Source organism: Anthonomus grandis, chromosome 22, assembly GCF_022605725.1.
Source record: "Anthonomus grandis grandis chromosome 22, icAntGran1.3, whole genome shotgun sequence".
NCBI lineage: Eukaryota > Metazoa > Arthropoda > Insecta > Coleoptera > Curculionidae > Anthonomus > Anthonomus grandis.
The window spans coordinates 31,311,101-31,334,195 of NC_065567.1; the positions used below are offsets into that span (position 1 = coordinate 31,311,101).

General features: G+C 32.5%; 1 protein-coding gene across 1 annotated transcript; it reads right to left on the bottom strand.

Moving 5' to 3' along the window:
- Positions 1-295: 295 nt before the first annotated feature.
- LOC126748195 (iron-sulfur clusters transporter ABCB7, mitochondrial-like) lies at positions 296-1,672 on the bottom strand. The gene has a single exon (XM_050457252.1). The coding sequence runs from the start codon at positions 1,442-1,444 to the stop codon at positions 401-403; it is 1,044 nt and encodes a 347-aa protein (XP_050313209.1). The 5' UTR covers positions 1,445-1,672; the 3' UTR covers positions 296-400.
- Between the last annotated feature and the right edge of the window lie 21,423 nt (positions 1,673-23,095).

The window sequence follows — 23,095 nt, forward strand, 5'->3', positions numbered from 1 at the left end:
ATGGTTTACATAATAAATAATTTTTTCAATTCTACATTGTTGAATTATTAGTCATTACAGTTCTTGCAGTAGAAGTTAAAATATTGATGTTTATTTACAGGAGTGCCTGTACTAAATTAAATTATTTATAATCTTCAGTTCCACCATTATCCTAGTATTTAAAATAATGTAATTATTGATTTTTTTATTAGAGAGTGATTAAATCCTTGATTTTTTTGCAAATACCTATTCCTAGTACCCAGTTTCACCGTTATTCCAATATTTAAAATAACGTATTCAACAAGGGTAACGGCAAATCATTGTACTTTTTCCAGAACCTGAACCTCCAACCACTGCAATTTTTTTACCAGGATCTATTTTCATATTGAGGCCGTTAAGAACTCTTTTACCCGGGCCATAATCAAAAGTGACATTGTTGAAAACGATCTCTGTATTTTTTTAATCCACGTGCAGGTAAGGAGCTTGTTGGTTTGCTCTTTATTTTAGACTCCATTGACATCAATGTAAACATAGTTTGCATATCAATGAGAGCTTGCCTAACTTCTCTATAAACACTCCCTAAGAACCCTAAAGATATGGAAAGTTGAAAGAGGGCATTAACCATGACCAGGTTTTCTTTTACGATTTCATTGGCAGCAAGGATCATAATGCCACTCAAAGCGGCACTGAAAATGGCATTCTGCCCGGAATTCAACATTGCCAAACTGGTGCTAGTTTTTAAGCTGGCGTCTTGGTACTTTCTTAAAGCTTCATCATATCTATTCGCCTCATAACGTTCATTATTGAAATACTTAACAGTTTCATAATTTATAAGAGAGTCAATAGCCTTGTTTCCCGCCTCATTTTCCGGTTTGTTCATGAAAATTCGAAATTTCGTACGCCACTGGGTAACAGCCAGTATAAATTCCGCGTACACACCCACACACCCAAAGGCAGCACCTGAAAATTCAGGGGCACACTTAATTCCCAAGACTGTAGATACTAGCGCCAACTTAAAAAAGGTTGGTACAACATTAAACACCATGGCAGTAAGTACAAAATTTATCCCTCTGGAACCTCTGCCTATAGTTTTAGATAACGCTCCTGTCAGTCGACTCAAATAGAACGACAAATCCAAATTATGTAAGTGCAAGAACACATTTTTGGCTATTCTCCTGGCGAAAACCGCGTTTCTTAGTTCATTGAAGCCTAATGCGCTTGCCCTAGCAATACCATAGCCCAATAGTAAACTAGTAGCCACCGTACCAACAGTTTCGGGAGCAGTTTCCATTGTTAAAACTGACCATGCTTGCACATTGAGATAGTCTATTGCATATTTGAATATGAATGGTACACACACGTTCATTAATTTAGCTCCTATTAATAAAGATACCGCCAATTTTACTCTATCTCTTATATCTTTATTATCAGATGGCCAAATATACTGCCACATGCCCTTGATCATTTCTAAGCCAGTCACAGGCTTTCCATTTAAAGGGATTGCATCTCTGGATAGAACAGTAGCTCCTGGATGAAAACATTCTCTTGCAGGCTGGCTGGTTGGTAATTTAGAGGGGCCTTTGGCGTTTAAAACTAATGATAGAACACTTGCATTGACTTTTGATGATTTTTCTGGTTCACTTCTTGAGCTTGTTGACTTTTGCTGAGTATAAATCAAAGGGGTCTGCGAACGTAAAGTTACCAATAGCACTGCTAAATTTTCGGCTTTTTATTGAGCTTTTTAAATAAATATTAAATAATTTTAAATTAACCTCAGTAAAATACAAAACAGCCGCCATCGTAGCGCGAATGAACCCGTTACGAACGCAATAATTCATTGATTTTTTAATTAAAAAATGATAAAATTCCTGATTTTTTTGAAATTCTAGATTGTTGGATCATCAATCATCACAGTTCTTGCTATAGAAGTTAAAATATTCACCTTTTCTTACAGGAGTGCTTGTAATAAATTAAATTATTTACAATATTCAGTTACAGCATTATTCCAGTATTCAATATAATGTGACCCTTGATTTTTAATTTAAAGAATAATGAAATTCTCTTGATTTCTTGGTTTTTTAATTGTTGGATCACCAATCTTTACAGTCCTTACAGTGGAAGTTGGAATATTCATGTTTACTTGCAGGAGTGCCTGTACTAAATTAATTATTTACAGTATTCAGTTATAGCTTTATTCTAGTATTCAAAATAATGTAATCATTGATTCTTTAATTAGAGAATGATGATGAAATTCTTGATTTCTTGGATTTTAAATTATTGGATAATTATTTTTAATTTAAGGTTTCAGGGTGGTTAGCACTTTTTTGATTTTAGGTTTTTTATAAAAACAATTTTATAACACTTGAAAAATTAATAAATTTGGTTTATTAACATTTTGCTTTTAATTCAAATCTATTGAATGTCACAACCTTATTGTTATTAATTATTGTATGTCCATAAATGAATTTATTTATTAATAATAGATTATAAAACTTATTGACATCGTTTTTTACTTAAATCGTATTCTACTTTTATGTTTTTTATAAAGTATGTTTAATGAAAAAATTTCCTTTGGAAATCTGGAAAACATAAATATATCAAATTTTTGACTCAAAAATCAACATTAACTTCCTGAAACATTGAATACTAATACTTGACAATGTTGCTGATTAAAGTGACAGCTGGGAATAATATGAACTCGTGGCCATAGACATTTTTTGAATAATTATGATTGGAAGCCATGATTAAGCAATATAGGCATGATTTAATTAATGTTTAATAATGTATATCTTTTAATATTACCAAGAAAACTGTATTTTATAATAAAATTTAATTAGTTTAATGGATGCATGTTTTCCCGTAAATAAACTAGGCAGGGGTCCCCAAAAACTATCCGATCGAACCAATTTTCCAGCATAGTAATTGCAACAGAGAGAACGAACATTATTAGCTAAAATCCATGCAGAAAATGTACAGCATCTGGAGAATGTCCACTGTACAATTTTAATTTCAGCACAATGAGCCAAAATAACAAAAAATTAACACCTACCTATACTTGTACACTCGCAAATCAATCTTAAAAGTCTAAATATTAGTGCGGTAAGACTATTACATAAAATATATATTGAGTACACATCACATAAAAATTCTTAAACATCCAGACTATATCGCTCAAATCCAAAAAATGTAGAGACTCAAGAGTGGTTCGAGGTACTGAGGGTTAGAGTAAATTTTTTGACTATTTATCAATTGCTTCATTAATTAACGAATGAATTAAAAATTAATATACATGCGTTATATATCCTTCTTGACTCTAAAACTTCTTGTCTACAGGTCGTATCTCGTCGTATTCGCACCCCCCTTTAAATTACATTTTTGTTGACTTTAGACAATGCCCTAACGGCCATTCCTTATTACAATGTCTTAATTGTTTTGGTCGAGATTGTCGGGGGCCCCCGTTCCTGCTGCGGTTTTGCAGGGCATAAAGCGCCCTTTCTTATATACATACCTCAGCCTCATAAGCAAAGGGCTAGCTTAGCTCCTCTTAGGGTAGTATACGCGACGCCACGTTTACTATTGTTAACATTTTCCTTGAAGAACAAATGTTTTAGAATATATTATGTCCTTTTTGTTTATGTCGCTTGATATAAGGGTTGTTCTTTTTGGATGTTCATTTTTGATGAAATGTGCGCAAACGGATTAGTTTTCGAGTTCGTTTTGCGCAAGGGAGAACCCCTTTTGCTCAAACGGTCCAGGAATATGTTTTGGGTCGTTCCTTGGTTGACAGCTGTTTGACGCTCTTAAAATTGACAGGTGATAATGACAGACAAATTTTTTAAAAGTCAGTGGCGTACTTTTTTCCCCTGAAACGCCACTCGAGTTGATAATTTAATTATACACATCATCATACTAAACCTTTTTTTTAAGTTTAACACGGGGGTGTCTTAGAAATTATGTAATTAGTATCGGTCCAGGTATTTAATGTCAAATGACGTCACTGTTGGAAGCACCTCTCTGTCCTTTATTTTCATTGTAAATTGAATTGGCATGACAAGGACATGTGATGAATCTATTAGCTTTGTTACTCAAGTACTCGTAACTCTGACAGCTATCGTAATTTTCAGTGATGCCAATAGCAAAAGTGGAATGTCAACTATTGAGGTCACTCAAACCTGAACTGCTTGACAACTTTCAGTGGAGCCAACGGAAGAATCATTAATCATATCGGAAGAATCATAAGTTCATTAAGGGTACCTCAAGAATTGGCTATTATTATTGGCAATTTTTAATAAATTATCAAATTACCAAACAATCATTTAAAGCATTGGGTTTTATCTTCAGAAAATCCGGAAATAATATTAGGATTATTATTATCATTAAGATATTGGTCTATAATTTGGTCACCTTAAGAAAAAGTTCATATTTACAACATAGAAAAAATATAAAAAACGCTTTTTATAGTACCTTCATGTAAAAAAGTCTAATATTTATTCGCATCTAATAATTATCAAGGAATTGGCGCAGCTTTTCTTTTTAAAGACACTAAGGCTGTCTTGGACACGGCTCCCTTTAAAATAAAATATTTAAGAAAACAATTATTGTAGGATCATAAATTTGCTATCAAAGTATTGAGAAAAAAATATTTTATTACTACTTAGAACATTGAACGGCTAGAATTAGCTCCGTTGTCAAGTGTACAAGCATTTTCAAAAAACGTTTCATCTATATTTCAACACATATAATAATATTAATTTAACTTATTGATGTTTGATTAAAAATAAAGAGTAGAAATAGATATAAGTTATTCTAAGCGCAAAAATAACATCTTCAAAGCAAAAAAAATATTAACATTCTTATTCCTAATACCGCTTTTAAAAAATTTGAAATGGCAACATCGCAGGCAAAAGCTGATGTCATCTTATGAAATGTCATCGGCTTTGTGTTATTATTCGACATTTATGAAGTTCTGTCATTTATAAAATATTTAATTTCCATATAAATACTTTTTATTAAATAAGTACCTTTACTCTAATAAAGAACGTTAAAAAAAAGCATAAAGATTCATAAACCGTAATATTGTTTACAATTTAAAGCCTAATCTATTAATAATAAAAATTTATCATGTAAATATTTTTTGACGACGTCACTGGTAAAGATTCCTTGTGTCGCGTCGGTGGAATTAACAATGCGATTGAGCAACGTTGCGATATTGTTGCCTTTTTCTCTAATTAATAAGGTGAAGGTAAAATTTTTTTTATTTCTCCAGAAAATTCATAATTTTTATTATTTTATGATGACCGGTTTCGCGATTACAAAACCTCATCAGGTCAAGGACTAAAAATCAAAAGGACGCTCACTTATTATTAGAAATGAACTAAGGTACTTATATTAGTTAAAACGAAAATTGTCAAATATACTATGGCTAAAAGACGACGAACATACATTTCTTAAAAAATTTAAATACACTTTTAAAAGGTTTCTTTAAAAAACATACACCGGACAACACAGTTAAAACGTAATGAAAACAATCATGATAATTATTGTCATATGTCTTCAAAAGGAACAAGTGGAGGTACCTAGTTAAAACTTATAAAACTATATAAAAATACTACAAAGTAATTGCATTATAAATTGCAATTGCATAGTAATTATACAATTACTATATAAAAAATTATAAAATTATACTTATCTCTACAGTTAAATTCTGGAGTGTAATTTAAATTACAGATTGTTGTCACAATAAAAAAAAAAAAAAAAAAAAAACCAGGTGGCTTAGCTGTTGTAAAAATTAGAACAGGGAAGGGGGTAAAAAAACTTTTTTTTTAACGTTACTTACATTCATTATCGGGACGTTATCTACATTTATTTAACTTTGAATGTTGAATTCTTTATAGAGTATCTTATTCTATTTTATGAAAAGAGAATGCTTCATATTTCATTGAAGAGGAATAATATTATTTTGCGCCGGTCAAAATAAGTGACAAATTTTTATGATACTATAAGTTGCAAGCAAACAAACTGCCCATAGTTCCACGGCAATGCCAATTCTAGCCTTTCAATGTTCTAAGTATTACTCTTATTAATAACAGTTTTAAGAGCTATCAAGGACTGAAACCGCTTTTCTGTGAGTCAGATGAAAAAGACCTTTGTGACGCATCCAGGCCAATTACCGAGTTAACTAAACTTGTATCTTTCACAAGGATTTTTAAGGACGATCCAGGTTAAACGTCAATATAATTTTAACGGGCCACAAAAAGGAAGTGACAAATTCATGCAAAAATAATAACTTCTGTTTGTTCTAATTTCCATTGAATTTTCCATTAGTTTATTAGTCAAGAGGCGTTTATCTTGAACGCGGTTACGGGAGGCAAATGAAAATGAGTAACTGGCACCTCTATTTGGAAAAACAAAACAGGCGACATAAGGAAAAAGCCTCTTTTAACCGCGGGCACAATAAGGCAAAGGGCAATTTATAACGTCCCACGCCGTCGTGTGAGATATAATGCGGGCTTAAGCTTAAAGAAAAGGGTTTAATGGAGTCAAACAAAAGTTGAAATGTTTTGAAATATCGCCCCCGAAAGCCGACTGCACTTGTTTTGCCACCGGGGCCCCCGATTGTTCTCGGTTTGGTCTCGAAGCAGAAGACATATTACGTTTATTTTTATGTGCGACGATAAATGGGAGGGAATCGGTTGCGCCCGACTTGTATTATTTTCAAAGGAACAAAACAACAATGATTTAAGGCATTTTCACAGTCAGCCTTGTCACTCACTAGTTTTTCTTTGTTTTTGGTTTTACGTGAAAGTGACTGTATTGGTTCACCTTCAACATCATAAAAAATCTTTGTTTTTCTTAAAATTGGTGCACTTTCAGCACTTGCCTTACGTTCGTTTCTTAATTCCGCATAACATAAAATTGCAAACATAAAACTGCGAATTTTTAGAAATCATTCAGTTACGAAGAAAAAAGAATGTTAAAAGTAACTTATTGACCAAACAAGGAAATATCTTGTGATTTATATACTTTAATTTTTTTTTTATATCTTGTTACATCATTATAAGTACAAATAATTGTTTTATAAAAAATAAAAATTGAATCCCTCTATTATTATTTAATTGAATGTGTATCTGATTGAATTGATTGTATTTGTATTGATTAAATCTATTATGGATTTCTAATTAATTCAATACAAATTGCGTGCATCTACGGTTTCTTTTAGCTTTTTAAGTGAAATAATTTAAGAGAACTGATTACTCCGTGTGTTCATACATAAAAGTTTTTAGGATTTTATTTTGTTTTATTGTAAATCTAGGTTTAGGTTTAGGTTTTATGTAAACTTTAAGATTTTTGTCTTAGACACTTCTATATTGCTGAAAATAGTATATTTATACTTTTAACGGGTAGCATCTCGCCGATATATCGACATCTTTGTGATGTTGCATGTATCTGTGTATTCTTATTTGTCCTTTTTCAAAGAATTAATAAGATTATTTCTGCATTACTTACTGTATATTTTGGACAAATAAAAAGGATTTTTTTTCTTGTACAGAAAAATGGTAAATAACCTTCAATTTTTGAAATGGAACACAGAACATTGAATGCCTGGAATAAGCCTAGTTGCAAACCATAGGCGAGGTTGTTTGGGTTTACCATCTCTTAGACAATGATGTCAAATCTACTTTCCAATTTTTCATTCAATATCTAATTATCTTAATCAACTACATATTTTTTTAATGTGTTGTATTTCGTAAAAAATGTACTCTATAAAAGTTTCATTTATTTGCTGACTATAACTTTGAGAGTAATCAACAAATTCAGAATAAAAAAAGATTCCTGACAAAAAAGTTAATGAAAAAAAAGCAACTTGGCAACGTAGAATACCTCTATGTTTCCAATGCACGTATCCGATGTTGCCACTTTGTGTTGTTTTTCTAGATATTTTCATATCTGTGAAGCTAGGGCCCAATTGATATCCAGCAACCAAATATCAAGAACGCTTATAGTCCGCGTTTGCTGTTATTAAATCGATATAATGCCCCTATCTCTTGAAATTCCCGAGAAATTTTGATATTTTCTTGTCCAGATATTAACAATCAATAACTAAATCAATTTATAGCGGTTATAAACCTCTACAAACTAAAGTGTTTTTTTTGTGAAAATTACTTAAATAAAAAGTCGAATGTTAAAGAAATGAAAATGGCTCTCAAAGAATTTGATTTAATCTTTTTTCTCTAATAAATATCTAAACGCATTTAAGATGGTTGCAAACCTACAAGCAAAAGTTTTTTGGTAAAAAATTATTGAATTGTTAGATGTTTAAAAATATAAAGGGATGTAACTCCAAGAAAAAGTTTTATTCATATCATTTGGCAGTTATCGCCGTTTATAACATCTAACTTAATTTTTTTTAATTATCAAAAAACTTTCGTTTGTAGAGGTTTGCAACTATTTCAGATCCGTTTAGATATTTATTATACAGGGTACGGCAAAATGCTATTTATATTTTATTTTTATTAACTAAAAATATATGGTGTGCCATTTTGTTTTTATTAAGTTTTGAAAATTATAGAGTCCAAGTGGCGACCATTTCTTTCGACACACATTCGAAGCTGATTCCTGAAAGTTTCCAGTTTCCAACTCCTCTACTCGAGCAGTAATTTGAGGCGATATTCCTGTAATTTCTTAGCGTATTGCTGCTTTTAATTCGTCAATGGTTCGAGAATGATGTTGAAAAACCTTCTCTTTCAGGCAGCCTTAAAGGAAAAAGTCGCATGGGGCAAGATCGGGTGAACGCGCAGGCCACCCAACGTCTCCACGTAACGAGATTACGCGTCCTGGAAACATTTCCCTTAACAGTCCTTCTTGCCGTATGAGCTGTAGCCTCATCCTGTTGAAACCACACATCCGGATGTTCAAGTTCCCTAAGTTTTGTCATGTCGACATATCGATCAGCAGTTACGGTAACCGTTACTCCTCCTTCTTCAAAAAAATAGAGACCTCAAACACCAAAAGAACCAACAGCACACCAAACGGTAACACGTTGGCTGTGAAGTGGCCTTTCATGGAGCTGCCGCGGATTTTCTGGTGCCCAGTAGCGAAAATTGTGCTTGTTCACACAGCCAGACAAATGGAAATGAGCCTCGGCACTCGTTATTAAAAGCGCATTTTATGGGTCGTTTTGAAGAATATCATTGGAACATTCTCGGCGATTTTTCCAGTCCCGTTCACTAAGTTCTTGCACGATCATCATTTTGTATGGGTGGAACTTCAGATCGATGTGCAAAATTCTTCTCACAGAACGATCTGACAAACGCAAAGCAGAGGCATGTTTAACAGCTGAACGTCTAGGAGATCGTTCAACTGCTTCTATTACAGCTTCAATGTTTTCTTTTTAAGGCTGAACCTGTAGCTCTAAAATTTGAAACCCACAACAGTATTGTTTTGCGATCTGGAACTGAATCGTGTCTACCAAGCGCAAAGTGAGTACGAAAATTTCTTTGTGTCATAATCACAGATTCCTTACTTTTGAAAAATGTTTCGATAACGAAGCCACGATGCTCGCCCGTTTTTTTGTATAATTTTTACAAAAAACCCCGTAGTTTGTCGCGCTTTTTAGCTAATAAAAACCGATTTATTTATCCATTGTTAATATCTAGACAAAAGATTAATAAGACTCCTTTGGAATTCCAGGAGATACGGGCATTATATTGATAAAATAATAATGGACGTCGACTATAAATATGTTGCTGGCAAACGACATATCCTGCGTTCTCGATTTTAGTTGCTGGATATCGACCAGACACTCATTTCATTTTTGCACTCATTAATTTTGCGGCATTTAGGATTTGAATAAGCAATAAATTTGCTAGATTATAATAATATACCTAATTACACATGTATCCAATACTTAATAGATACTTCACAAGTATGTCGTCTTTTATAATATTATAACCTAGAAGGATGACACCATTGACACCTAACTCCTTTGTGAAAGGAACGATTTGAATTTCGTTTATTTTCAATATATGTGACCCGCTTCAGACTTCTTGATAATTTTGCAGCAAAAAGGGAGTTTTTAGTTTAAATATTAGTTTAAAAAAAGCACTGAAACCACTCAAAATATCCTTTTAATATTAATACTGCACCATCCAAAAGTAAGCAAATGCAGTTGCCAAATACCTTTTTCGCGAGAATATTTCTGAGCAAAATCTACAGCGTTGCCCTAATAATGAATCTGTATGTGGAAATTTGGTGATTTAAAGAATCCAAATTAAAAATATTAATTATTATTAGTGTAAATATAGTAAAAAATAGTTTTGGTTATTAAACGAGTTTCACTCTTTCTTTTGCTTTATAATAAAGCATGCAACTCAGCTTATGCTAATTATAATAATTCATTATATCACTTTATTTTCCTCTGTTAAAATTGAGTAATCATTATAGTAACATGGAATACTAAGCATGTTTATCAACAAAATATTCCCTCTGCCCCCTGTGTAGATGTTGCGCTCAATCTAAAGCAGCCAATGTTTATTCTAGTTTATTCACTGTTCTAAGGGCTAGAGTCTTATCTGACTTAAAAATTTTCATTCGGTTGAGATCAAGATTTCTCATCTTGGTCCATTACTCTTTAACATTTACTTAATGATATCTCTGATCTGAATTAAGTTACAGTCGGATTTAGACCGTTTGTTTTAATGGTATGATCAACATGTTACTAAACGTCAAGAAGTGTCCTTTGATAGTTTTCAGTCGTGGTAGAAATCCTATTGAGTATGTCTACAACATAAACCAATGTCCTTTGGTTATTGTGTCCCAAATTAGAGACGGTCGGTTGTCATACGTATCTTACATTATCAAAAAGTCTCTTGAAGTCTTGGGTTTTGTACAAGAGTTTTCCTTAATGAAACATCATCACCATCAAGTGATTATTCCACTTTCTTATGCACCCACATCTTGAATATTGTTCATATGTTTGAAACATTTTTTACAATGTTCGTATATATATACTGTATATATTGTATACATTTTAGTGTATATTGATTTTTGTTTTTTATTTATTCACTTTTTGTTAGTATTTTGACCTGATACTATTTTGTTAAATTCCATAAACTTTTGTATGTTTGTTTTCTTATCTATTCTATGTGTATTTTTTTGTCCTGTATTTTCTTATTTTTACTTAGGCTTTTTCTACAAATTGTAAATTTTTTGACAATATAGCATTATATAAAGTTAAGCTTTTACGATATATTTCGTTTATAAAAATTTATAATTATAATGGGCTTGAGCTGTGGATAAATAAATAAATTGACTGTTTGAGAGAACGTCATCTGGTACTGAAAAACTTCAATAGCAGAGACACTTTATATGAGTTTCACCGCGCATGAGCGATCTAGTAAGTAGTAATAGTAACAATAGTGTGAGTGAATTTAAATTGTAGAATTGTTTTAAAGTTTGCCTCTTAAAATATACTTGGGCGTCCATGCGTCATTTTGAACTGTCATTGTCATGTCAAAAGTTGTTGGCCAGGCCCAAGTTTTTATTTTAGGAGAGATAGGAAGTGTTACTTAAAAATCTACATAATTATATCAAATGTTATGTTAGCCAACGCTGCATAGTCCAATGATGAGTATGGTGCTTCAGTCCAGTGTTCAGGAGGAGATCCAGCAATTCAAGTTGATCAATCATTTGGGTTTTCAACATAATTTTATACCTAACAGTAGAAATATATTACAATTGATCTGCTTCTTAACTCATGCAAAGTGGCCTATGAAAGTTATTTTGAATTTTCTAATATTTTAAACTCAAAAGATCTTAGGTATGATGAGTTGTTTTACGATTTTAAAATTGATAATTATATTGAACTAGATCATTTCCTTGCTTCTTTTGAATAAACAACATCAAATGGTTTTTCTCAAACCTCAAGAAGCTCACTGGAGATAAAAAAATCTGGTTGTCTGCTATATGTAACTGGCCCTTTTGGAAGTTTATAAATGACAAACATTCCAATCATAATTTGCCCAACTGTTTTCATCATATAGGGTGTCCAAGATAAGGATGAACTGCATGGGAATCTCGGAAATGGTAGGAGATACGAGGTCCGTTAAGTTAGAGAAAAGTTGCGCAATTAGATTCTTAATTAAATACAGTTTTAACCATTTTAAAATTCCGAATACTTTCGGAGATATCCGGAAAAAAACCAAATTTGGCAAAATAGTTTGTATTTTTTACCAGCTCTATTTTAACAGATACCAAAAAACCGAAAGCACTTTTTCATTGCCACTTTTATGCTTTAGAATTTGACGTATAAATAGTTTAAATCCGATGTTTCGTCTCTGAGTTATCATCATCAACTTGTATATTTTATAGGGACTGAAGAAGAACTACACCCTCTGTATGAATGCTTATTTAATGACAATTACAACAATGTATCATGCAAAATATTTAAAAAAAAATTATGGTCAAAAGGTCACTTTTTATGAAAATTTGTTTGTACATAAAGAAGCATTCAAAAAACATTTAGCGCCTTACCATATTAAAAAAGAGCAAGGATTAACTAACTAATTAAAGCATTTTGACATTTGCTCTCAGCCTTTACTATAACAAAAATTTAATGCTGATAACGGTCTTACTTAGTATAAGTTACCTCTTATTATTGTGACGATATAAACAAATTAATGTCAAACATTTCTCTTGATATTTATTGTGTTCAGTACTTTTAGATAGTTAATTTAATAGTGTTTTCTCGGTTCATTTGTCTTTGTTATTTATTGATTTATGTTAGTATAATTTTGCAAGGGTAGCTTATTGATTTAGTTTGTTAAGTATCGTTCTTTTTTTATATTTTCGCTATGGAACGAGGGTTTTCAAACGAGGAAAAGCTGGACATATCTTATGTCGGAAAAATTGTGATGCTGCTGCAAAACAGTATGAAAATAAGTATCCTGAGAGAAACCAGTCTGGTCGTTCTATATTTAGGAGACTGCGTCAAAATCTCAAGGAACACGGTGCTTTCAAAAAACCTGTGCCCACCAGAAATAAGGCAATAAATGAAAAAAAAACCATTGTCTAGTCAGTTGTTGAAGATCCTACAACATCAACAAGGAAAATAGAAAAAAATACAGGAATGCCAAAATCAACGGCTCATTTTGTTTTAAAAAAGAATAAATACAAGCTTTTTAAGTATCGAGTTTTTCAAGGTCTCAGACCCGGGGATGATACTCGACGGCTGACATTTTGAGAATGGTGGTACATCAGAAAAAGTCAAGATGACCTTAATTTTCCATTTAAACTAATATGGTCAGATGAAAGTATGGTTAAAAATAATGGAATTTTTAATCGTTTTAATTCTCATTATTGGTCACAAGAAAACCCACGAAAAAAAAAAGAATCCAGGCACCAACATCGATTTGGTTTTAATATTTGGCTAGGGATTTTGGGTACAAATATATTAGGGCCATTTATTTATCACGGTTCGCTGACATCTAATCGTTACCTAAATTTGCTTCAAAATGATGTAGAAGAGCGACTAGACAGCGTTCCACTTAAGACAGGAATAATTAGAGATTGTTGGTTTCAACAAGATGGGGCACCTGCTCATAATTCCAGAGAAGTACGAGAATACTTAAATCAACAATTTCATGGTAAGTGCATTGCGACGTACAGTGATGTTCAGTGGAGTCCACGATCGCCAGATTTAACGCCTTTGGACTTTTTTATGAAATTTTGAGAGCGAAGAGGAACTTCAAGTATTAGTGATCGAAGCTATTAATAGCATAACCCCTGATATGCTTATAAACGTACTAAACTCAACTGTTAGACGAGCTTATCTATGCATGGAAAATAGTGGACAAATATTTGAGCATATGTTATAAATGTTTTTTTTTTGTAATCTGATTTGTTAAAGTTGTATTTTAATTAATTAATAAAAGCTAACACAATTTCAAAAAAACTTTCGAAGACGAACCTTAAATGAATTAAAAGCTGAGAGCAAATGTCAAAATGCCTTAATTAGTTAGTTAATTCTTGCTGTTTTTTTTAATAAGCTAAGGGTAAGCGCTAAATGTTTTTTGAATGCTCCTTCATGGCCTACTATGACACAAACAACAAATTTTCATGAAAAGTTACTTTTGACCATCAAACTTTTTTAAATATTATGTGTAATACATTGTTGTAATTGTCATTAAATAGGCATTCATACAGAAGGTGTAGTTTTTTTTCGGTCCATATAAAAAATAAAAGTTGATGATGATAACTCGAAACGAAACGTCGGATTTAAACTATTTGTACGTCAAATTGTAAAGCACAAAAAGTAGTAATGAAAAAGTGCTTTCGGTTTTTTGGTATCTGTTAAAATAGAGCTGGTAAGAAATAAAAACCATTTTGCCAAGTTTCGTTTTTTTCCGGATATCTCTGAAAGTATTCGGAATTTTAAAATGGTTGAAACTGTATTTAATTAAGAGTCGAATTGCGCAAATTTTCTCCAATTTAACCGAACTCGTATCTCTTACCGTTTCCGAGATCCCCATGCAGTTCATCCTTATATCGGACACCCTGTAGAGACCAATCTCTTTCTCTAGTCAAGACATAGCAAACTGGTTTAAGTAGTATTTTCACACTGTTTATACTAATAGTGACGATAATGTTAGTGGGCGTTTCTCTATCATTGTTTCTTCTGGTATTATTTTAATGGTACTGATTTGTCTGTCATTGATATTTATGAAAATATAGTTCAATTGCTTAATAAATTTGCCATAGAGCCTTAAGGTGAATATAGCCTATCTAATTATCAAACTTATTTAAAAATCTACCTAAATATGCTAAATTTTGGGCTTAATTTAATGGCCATATTTCTGGTCTAAGGAGGAACTTTTTTTTTCCAAAAATCAAAATACTATCGACTTGGAAAGAGTACCATCAGCGGGTTATTTCCAAATAATTTATTGGCGATGTCACTTTTTTTATTAAATTATGTGTTCTTTCAGAATAATAAAATTTATATTAAATGTAGATCTTGACTGAAATTTAATTTATCAAAAATCTCATATATAATCTAATACGTAAATCCTGGAAAAACAATTTAGCGTGAACGTATATCCATTTTCTGGACAATACCCCATCGATCAGTCAAAGTTGGAAAACAAAGTATCCGAGAGCACCTTGAGAGCATCCCTCTCCCCCGAATCCACCCCTTCGATGCTCTGACCACTCGGACAAACAAAACAGACAGATGAGCGGTAGAAGCGAGTAGCATATTTGATTAGCACATTTGCCACACGTCAAATCTCATGCATACGAAAATAAATAGGAAACGTATATATAATCGGAAATACGGGAATTTTCTCGGGAGAAATACAAATTTGATTGGATCCCGGTCCCAAGTCACTTGAGCCGGAATTCGTTACTGCTTGAAATATTTGTTTCCTGTCTCATTTAGCCAACCATAGATGTAATAAAAGAGTTAAATTCAAACGTATGCATATATTTTTCGCTTTGATGCGAGGTATATGCCGCTCCGTGCATGTGCCCCGAACTTTTCGAACTTTTGTATCCGATTTGCAAGTTTAATGAATGCGAATGAATATTTTCCTGTAAATTGCTATTTTAATTAAAAATTAGCTTTTACGAAAATACGTTTCAGTTTTAAAATAGATCTATTGTGCCACAACCGTTGAATCATCTCAATTAAAAAAACAAAATGGGACGCAATGAGTAAAACTAACCAATACCCTATCAAAACCCATTATACCATGTACGTCCGCCAGTTGTAAATACAATTATAATAAACCTTAAGATATTACGTATTACATACAAATATATTAAAAAATTTCATCCTTTGTTCGCCTTCTTCAATACCCCCTCAGACACCCCTTTTTAAAAGACGCGAGTTCTTAGCACTCCATAAGTTATTACAATTAAAAAGTTGTATGGGAAGATATTTTTAGGCTAGAATTTTATTTTAATTCAATTCAATATATTATGGTAATCAACCCATTTACAAAATAAATATAAGTATAAAAAATATTCAATAAAATAAGACAAAACATTGAAGTATTATTACTACCATTAACTTTTTAGCATAAAAAACAGATAACAGGTAACCTCAATAAAATCAAATAAAATATAAGGACAACAATGGTTTAAAACAGAGTAGCTACAATAGAAAAGAAGACACATTTTTATAGAAACTTTTTCTTATATTTTTTTACAAGAAATCACCCATTGAAATATCTCCGTCTATTTTTCGAACACCCTATATAGTAAAACTAGGATATATATAATAAAAACGCTATTTAAATTTTAAAAATAAAAATAACAATCCTAATGATATTTTTTTATCTTCGCCTTAATATTATTCACATCCTTCCGAGCTCTAATAAACTCTACTTTTAGGTAGGATGTGAGCTAAATAAAAAAGGTAGAGTAATAATGAAATTGAGGCAGGAGATTTGATTTCAATATTGGAAAAAGACGAATTTAAAAATTATTTCTAACTATTCATTATTAATTATAAAGTCTAGATTTTTTATTTCATTCATCTAGATTTTTATTACCTTTTAATTCATTGTATTTTAACTCGAATTAATTTCGATTTAACATTAGTTAGAGGTTCATTTTATACATAAGAGCACTGCTTTTATATTTATATAATATTTTTGTCATTTAAACTTTCATCCATTAATATAGTAAATTCCTATAAGTTACTCGTATACAGTGTGTGTCAGCCAAATGGAATAAATTAGCTAATAAATAGACGGCAGCGTGTTGGAAAAAACCCTCGAACACGTCGATTGGTTTTTATAGTTGCGCATTTTCTATTCATAAAAACTTTTTATACAGGGAGTATCAGATAACGGTGGCCAATACCAACTTTCTTAGTTTAAACATAACACCCTGTATGTTAATTAATTTTTAGATTCCTTAGATCATTTTAGACATATTTTGTTTACAATGTCCTAATAATTTTTGACCGTTTCAGAAATATTAAGTAAAATTCAAAAAATAACATTTAGAAAAGAAAATTATTTATTTATGAAACATATTCAAAAACTTATACATAATACAAATCTAAACAATAATGTAATGTAGGAGATGTTCAAAATGCTCGCCACGAACGTCTTGGCAACACCCTACCCGTAAATAGAAATTTCTTCTAACGTTACTCAACATCTCAGGTATGATCGATCTAATTGCCAGAGTTATTCGTCTTCGTAACTCAGCTAAGTCAGTGGGTTTAGTTTTGTATACAATAGTTTTCACATATCCCCATAAAAAAAAGTCTAATGGCGTCAAATCGGGAGACCGTGCTGGCCATTTCATCGATCCTCGCCTCCCTATCCATCGATCTGGAAATATTTGGTTGAGGTACTGCCGGACATTTATTTGGTAGTGGGGTGGTGCTCCATCTTGTTGAACCCATATCATATTCGCTGGAAGTTGTGGGTTTCCTGGATCAGGATACAAGTTGGCCACCGTTGGCACTATATTATTTTGAAGCAATTCTAAATAATTATCGCCATCCAAATTGTCCTCAATAAAAAAGGGACCTATGATCTGATCTTCAATAATTCCTGCCCACACGTTAACCTTTTCAAGGTATTGAGTATTGTCTTCTCTCGTCCATCGAGGATTTTTCCTGGACCATTAGCGGCAATTTTGATGATTGGCATGACCGTGAAGAGTAAAAGTGCACTCATCAGAAAACATAACATTCTAATTGGATCACATTGCTGTCTGACATTGCCATCATTTGTTCACAAATGATGTTTTCACACATTCTCCTGTCAAAATCGTCTTCCGTGAGCTCCTGGGTAGGTATAATTTTATAGGGATGCATTTTGTTTTCTTTTAATATTTTAATAACTGATGAATAGCTAATATCGAGTACTGGGGCTGTTTTCCGAGTAGATGTATGTGGGTGTTCCTCAAACTCAAGCATAACAGTGAATTTGGTATCCTCACTTATTGCATTGGCAGCTGCTTTTTTTACCTGCCTAACATGCCCCAGCCCGCGGAATTGCTTTTCTATTTTACTAATTGTCCCTTGGTTTAAGGGCGGCAAACTTGGAAATTTTTGTGAAATAAGCGAGCTACTTCCATTTGTGTCCGTGTATCATCTCCATAGCCAATCATCTGTAGAATTGTTATTTTGTGCATTTCTGTTAAACGAACCAATTTTCTGGCTTGTAGTTAATGAAATTTAAACGACTACTTCTGTCATGCAACATAAGTCAACATTAAGTCTGGCATTTTAAACCAAAGTAAACAACAATTTTTAGTTTTTTTTTATTCTCATATGAATAAAAAGGAATGCTGAAATAGTTTTTGCTTGCTTTATCATTACCAAGACCTAAATGGGCAATTATAATCAAATTTTACTTAATATTTCCGAAACAGTCAAAGATAGGTATAGGACATTGTATACAAAATATGTCTAAAATAATCTGAGGAATCTAAAAATTAATTAACATACAGGGTGTTATGTTTAAACTAAGCAAGTTGGTATTGACCACCGTTATTTGATACACCCTGTATAAAAAGTTTTTAAAAAAAAAAATGCGCAACTATAAAAACCAATCGACGTGTTCGAGCGTTTTTTCCAACACGCTCCCATCTATTTATTAGCTAATTTACTCCATTTGGCTGACACACACTGTATATAACTATTTTAAATAAAGCCTAACATCTAAAATAAGAACGTCTTTAAATTCTTATACCTATGCATAAATTAATAATTTAATTCTAATAGACCAACAGATTTAGGAGATTTCGCTGTCCCAGTTTTTTTTCAACACGATCGTACGTCTCAGGGTTCAAAACCGTTAGTGGGTACTTTTTAATGGTCAATACAATAAACAAACTTGCTAATGGGTTAGGATCAGGGAAAAAATTAAACATCTAAGGAGTGAGAACTAAAATAAAACTTCTCTCGACTGAGCGCTATAGTATCCAAAATAACCGGTAAGCCCGCATGAGTTTCGCGTGAATCGAGGCGCAAATTCAAACACCGACAACTTCCGGGAAGTTTCCAAAGTTCCTGCCCATATCGGGATCGGCTTGAGTCAGTCCGGCTTAATTTCTAAGAAAAGAGCCCACCTTTTGGGGGCCCTGGAGTCCCACGGGTCCTGCTGGATTCCGACGGACTTTGCACACAGACACGCGAGCCTCTGCAGGTGTTTGCTTAAGGTTCTTTGAATTATTTATTTACGTTCGAAGGGCCAGGGTTCAAGGGTCTTCGCATGTGGGCCTAATATATTGATTTATTTTTCTTAAATAACCTCACATTCGACGCGATAAAACGGGGAAGAAAACATTAAAAGGGTGTTTGGTAAGTCCTTTTTTTGTGAAGAGAAGTTAGCGTTAATTAAGTCCTACTTTAAGTATTTAAGCGAACAAGGACGCGTTTTAACTGTATTAAAGTTAAAAAGGAATCCCGAATTCATCACATTCATAATTACTTTAGGTGCACGGGGCCGGGGTGGCCCTTTAGGCTCGACGAGGGTGAACAGCAGCAGTCTTAAGGGTGCCTGCCACTATAATAAAAGCGGGGATGGGGTGTCCTAAATCGGGTCCAGAAAGAAGGGGTTATATATTATGGACGAGAGATGTAGAAAAAGGGGTTGTTTTTTTGCTTTTAGCTCCGTTTTATGCTTCAGATTAGAACCTTAATTTAGCGTTCAATTTTACATAAATGGAATATCGGCCTTAGGGGGGCCGTTGTCTTTAATTACTTATCCATATTATTTTCATTTATACTTTTGATAGTACTTGGTCTAATGCAGTGATGTCGAAACTACCTCGCACTACAAGGAATATATTAACATTTAAAAAAAAATAACATTTTATGCGACTAAAAGGACAGTTTATTGATTACCGACCGCTACTATACGCCCCTACAGAAATACATGAAAAGTTTATTTTAAAGCACAGCCTGTTTTAAAAAACATTTTTTGTAAGTATGTATATGTGAACAAACACAAAGAAAAAGAATTAAAATAGAGAAGAGGAAACCGAGTGGTGAAAACGGCGTTCTGATCACTACTCAATGAACAGTGATCACACTTTTAATTTCGAATTTAATAGTGAAGTCTTACTATTAACTGTTTTAAATTGATCGATGATATTAAGCTTGAAAACTTCTTCCTTTGAAATGTATCTTTATTCTTCAATTTTTTTGACAATATATTTATATCAATATATTTCTTAATAGAATTTATATATTTCTTAACTGAATGATAACTGAAACAGTTTTTTTGATTCAGAACTTTTTCCGAACGAATACACAGTATATCGCTGTGACAGAAACTACGCCGAGATGCGTAGTTTCTGTCATAGCTAGTTTTCTGTCACAGGGGGGTGGTGTTATATTGGCGGTTAGACAAACTTTTTCTGTCGTAAACCTAAAATTGGTTCTTCCTAACGATTTGCGTAGCATAATAGAAATCATTGGCCTAAAAATAATTATTTATCACACCAATCTTTTTATTATTTTAACTTACATCCCACCCGGACGTTTTTCAGAGGTTTTTGAAAATGTTTTTGATTGCATTTCAATGCTAACGTACCTTTACAATTCAAAAATTATGTTTCTAGGAGACTTTAATATTCCAGAGTACATTTTGTATTCGAAAGGAGCTAATCCGTCATTTAGAGTTAACCAACTTAATAATTTGTTAGAATTTTTTGATTGGAAACAAATAAATTTTATTGAAAATATCCAGGAACGGCTTCTGGATCTTGTTATTACATCTCGATCAGATCTTTGTGAATTACAGAGATGCCGTGATTTCTTAGTTAAAGAAGAAGATATTCATCCAGCCTTGTTGATTAAGTTTAGATATAACCTTGACAAAAAAATAAATAGCCGTAAAGTCGAAAATATTTTTTATAATTTTAAAAAAGCTGACCTAAGAATTCTATATCAGAGCTTTCTTAACATTAACTGGAATATATTGGAATCTGTGGATAATATCAATTCTGCCGTCGAACTTTTCTATAATAAGATTTATAATTGTCTTGATAACTGTGTCCCTAAAACTGCCAGGCGCAAACGATCTTATCCACCCTGGTTTACCTCTAAAATTATTGAATCAATTAGAAATAAACATAGCTCGTGGAAGAAATATAAGCGTTTTCATCAACAATATGATTTAACTAAATTTTGAGAGCTGCGATCGAAAATCAAAAAAGATATTGAACTGTCACACAGACAATACTGTGTTTATCTTGAAAATAATCTATTTTCCCAACCAAACAATTTTTGGAAGCTAATTCAAAGCTCACAAAATAACAATTTGTTACCTCAAAATATGACTGACCAACAGGGAATGATTATGTCTGATCCTCAAGCTATTGCAAACGCATTCGCAGATTTCTTTAAAAGTGCATATATTTCTTCCACTGCTACACAACCTGGCAACAATGCTCAAAACATATTTGCAGATACCATCATTATATCCAGATTCACGAAAGATGAAGTATTACGAGCTCTTAAAACGATTAAACCAAAAGCAACTGTTGGACCCGACAAAATTCCTGCTTTCCTTCTCTATGATTGTGCCATAGCTTTTGTTAAACCATTAACTTTCCTTTTTAATTTAGCGTTAAAACAAGAAAGCTTTCCTGATCTTTGGCAAATATCTAAAATTATCCCTGTACACAAAAAGAGTGACAAAAATCTTATAGAAAACTATCGCCCTATAACAATAATTAATAACTTTTCTAAATGTTTTGAACGTGTTCTGCATACTTCTTTATATCCATCAATGAAACATCTGATTGACAGTAGACAATACGATTTTATGAAGGGCAGGTCTACCACAACCAATCTAGTTTCTCTTACTGAATTTATAACTAAATCAATAAATAACAACTCTCAAATCGACGTCATATATACGGACTTTTCTAAGGCCTTTGACCGACTCGACCATGGCATTCTCGTTAACAACTTCGATCGAATTTATGGATTTCCGATTTATCTTCTTCCGGCCTAATGAATCTTTTTAGATCCTACTTGAGTAACCGCCCCCAGTACGTAGATGCTCGTATAGATCGAAGCTCGGCAAAGATTGTTGCCGCCTCTGGAGTCCCACAGGGCTCAATTTTGGGACCGCTTTTTTTCAACTCATTTATTAATAAAATATCTGATGAACTTTCTGTAAATAGTCTATTATACGCGGACGATAAAAAAGTTTTTATAGAATTAACAGCATTTTGGACTGTATCTTACTTCAAAGTGACTTAAACAAACTTAATGCATGGTGTAAAAATAATAACCTGCCTCTAAATGCTGCTAAATGTAATGTTGTTTCTTTCAGTTTAAAGAAAAAAATATACAATGTCACAGTCCCTAGATCAACAGTTTTGAATGACTTAGGTGTAACATTTGATAGCTCTCTTTCTTTTCAGCCACATATTACAGATATTGTCAAACGTAGCTACAGAATGCTAGGTTTTGTAATACGTAACTCTCATAATTTTAATAATATCCTCAGCCTAAAAATCTTATTCTTCTCATATGTCAGATCCATACTTGAGTATGCTTCTCAAGTTTGGTCCCCTTATTACCAAAACCATATAAATGAGATTGAAGGTTAGAAATTTTCTCTGTATAAATTTCTAAAATTTCTTTGCTATAAATGCGATGGAGTGTACCCAGAAATCGGTTTTCCACATGCACGGTTACTGGAAAGGTTTTTCTTTCATTCTTTAGAAGATAGAAGAAAATCTGCTGATTTGCAGTTTCTATATAAATTAGTGAACAACTTAATCGACTTGCCAGAATTATTACAAGAACTGAACTTTCACATACCTCGCATATCAGACAGAAACTCACAAACATTTTACCTACCTAGACCAAGGACTAACATTAACAAATTTTCTCCACTACGCAGAGCCTGTAACACATATAATTCTGTTCAGGGTCAATGTGACAGTGGCAAATCGTTTCACAAGTGTGCAGCAACAAAAGAAAAAAACCGGTGAAATTCTGCCGTTCCCTGATGAGGAGTTTTTTTAAAATTAAAACTGTTATTATGGACTTCTAGTATGTTGAAGACTACTTAAATAACCAAGAATATGATCATTAATAATACGGTATATAAAAAGCAATATAATA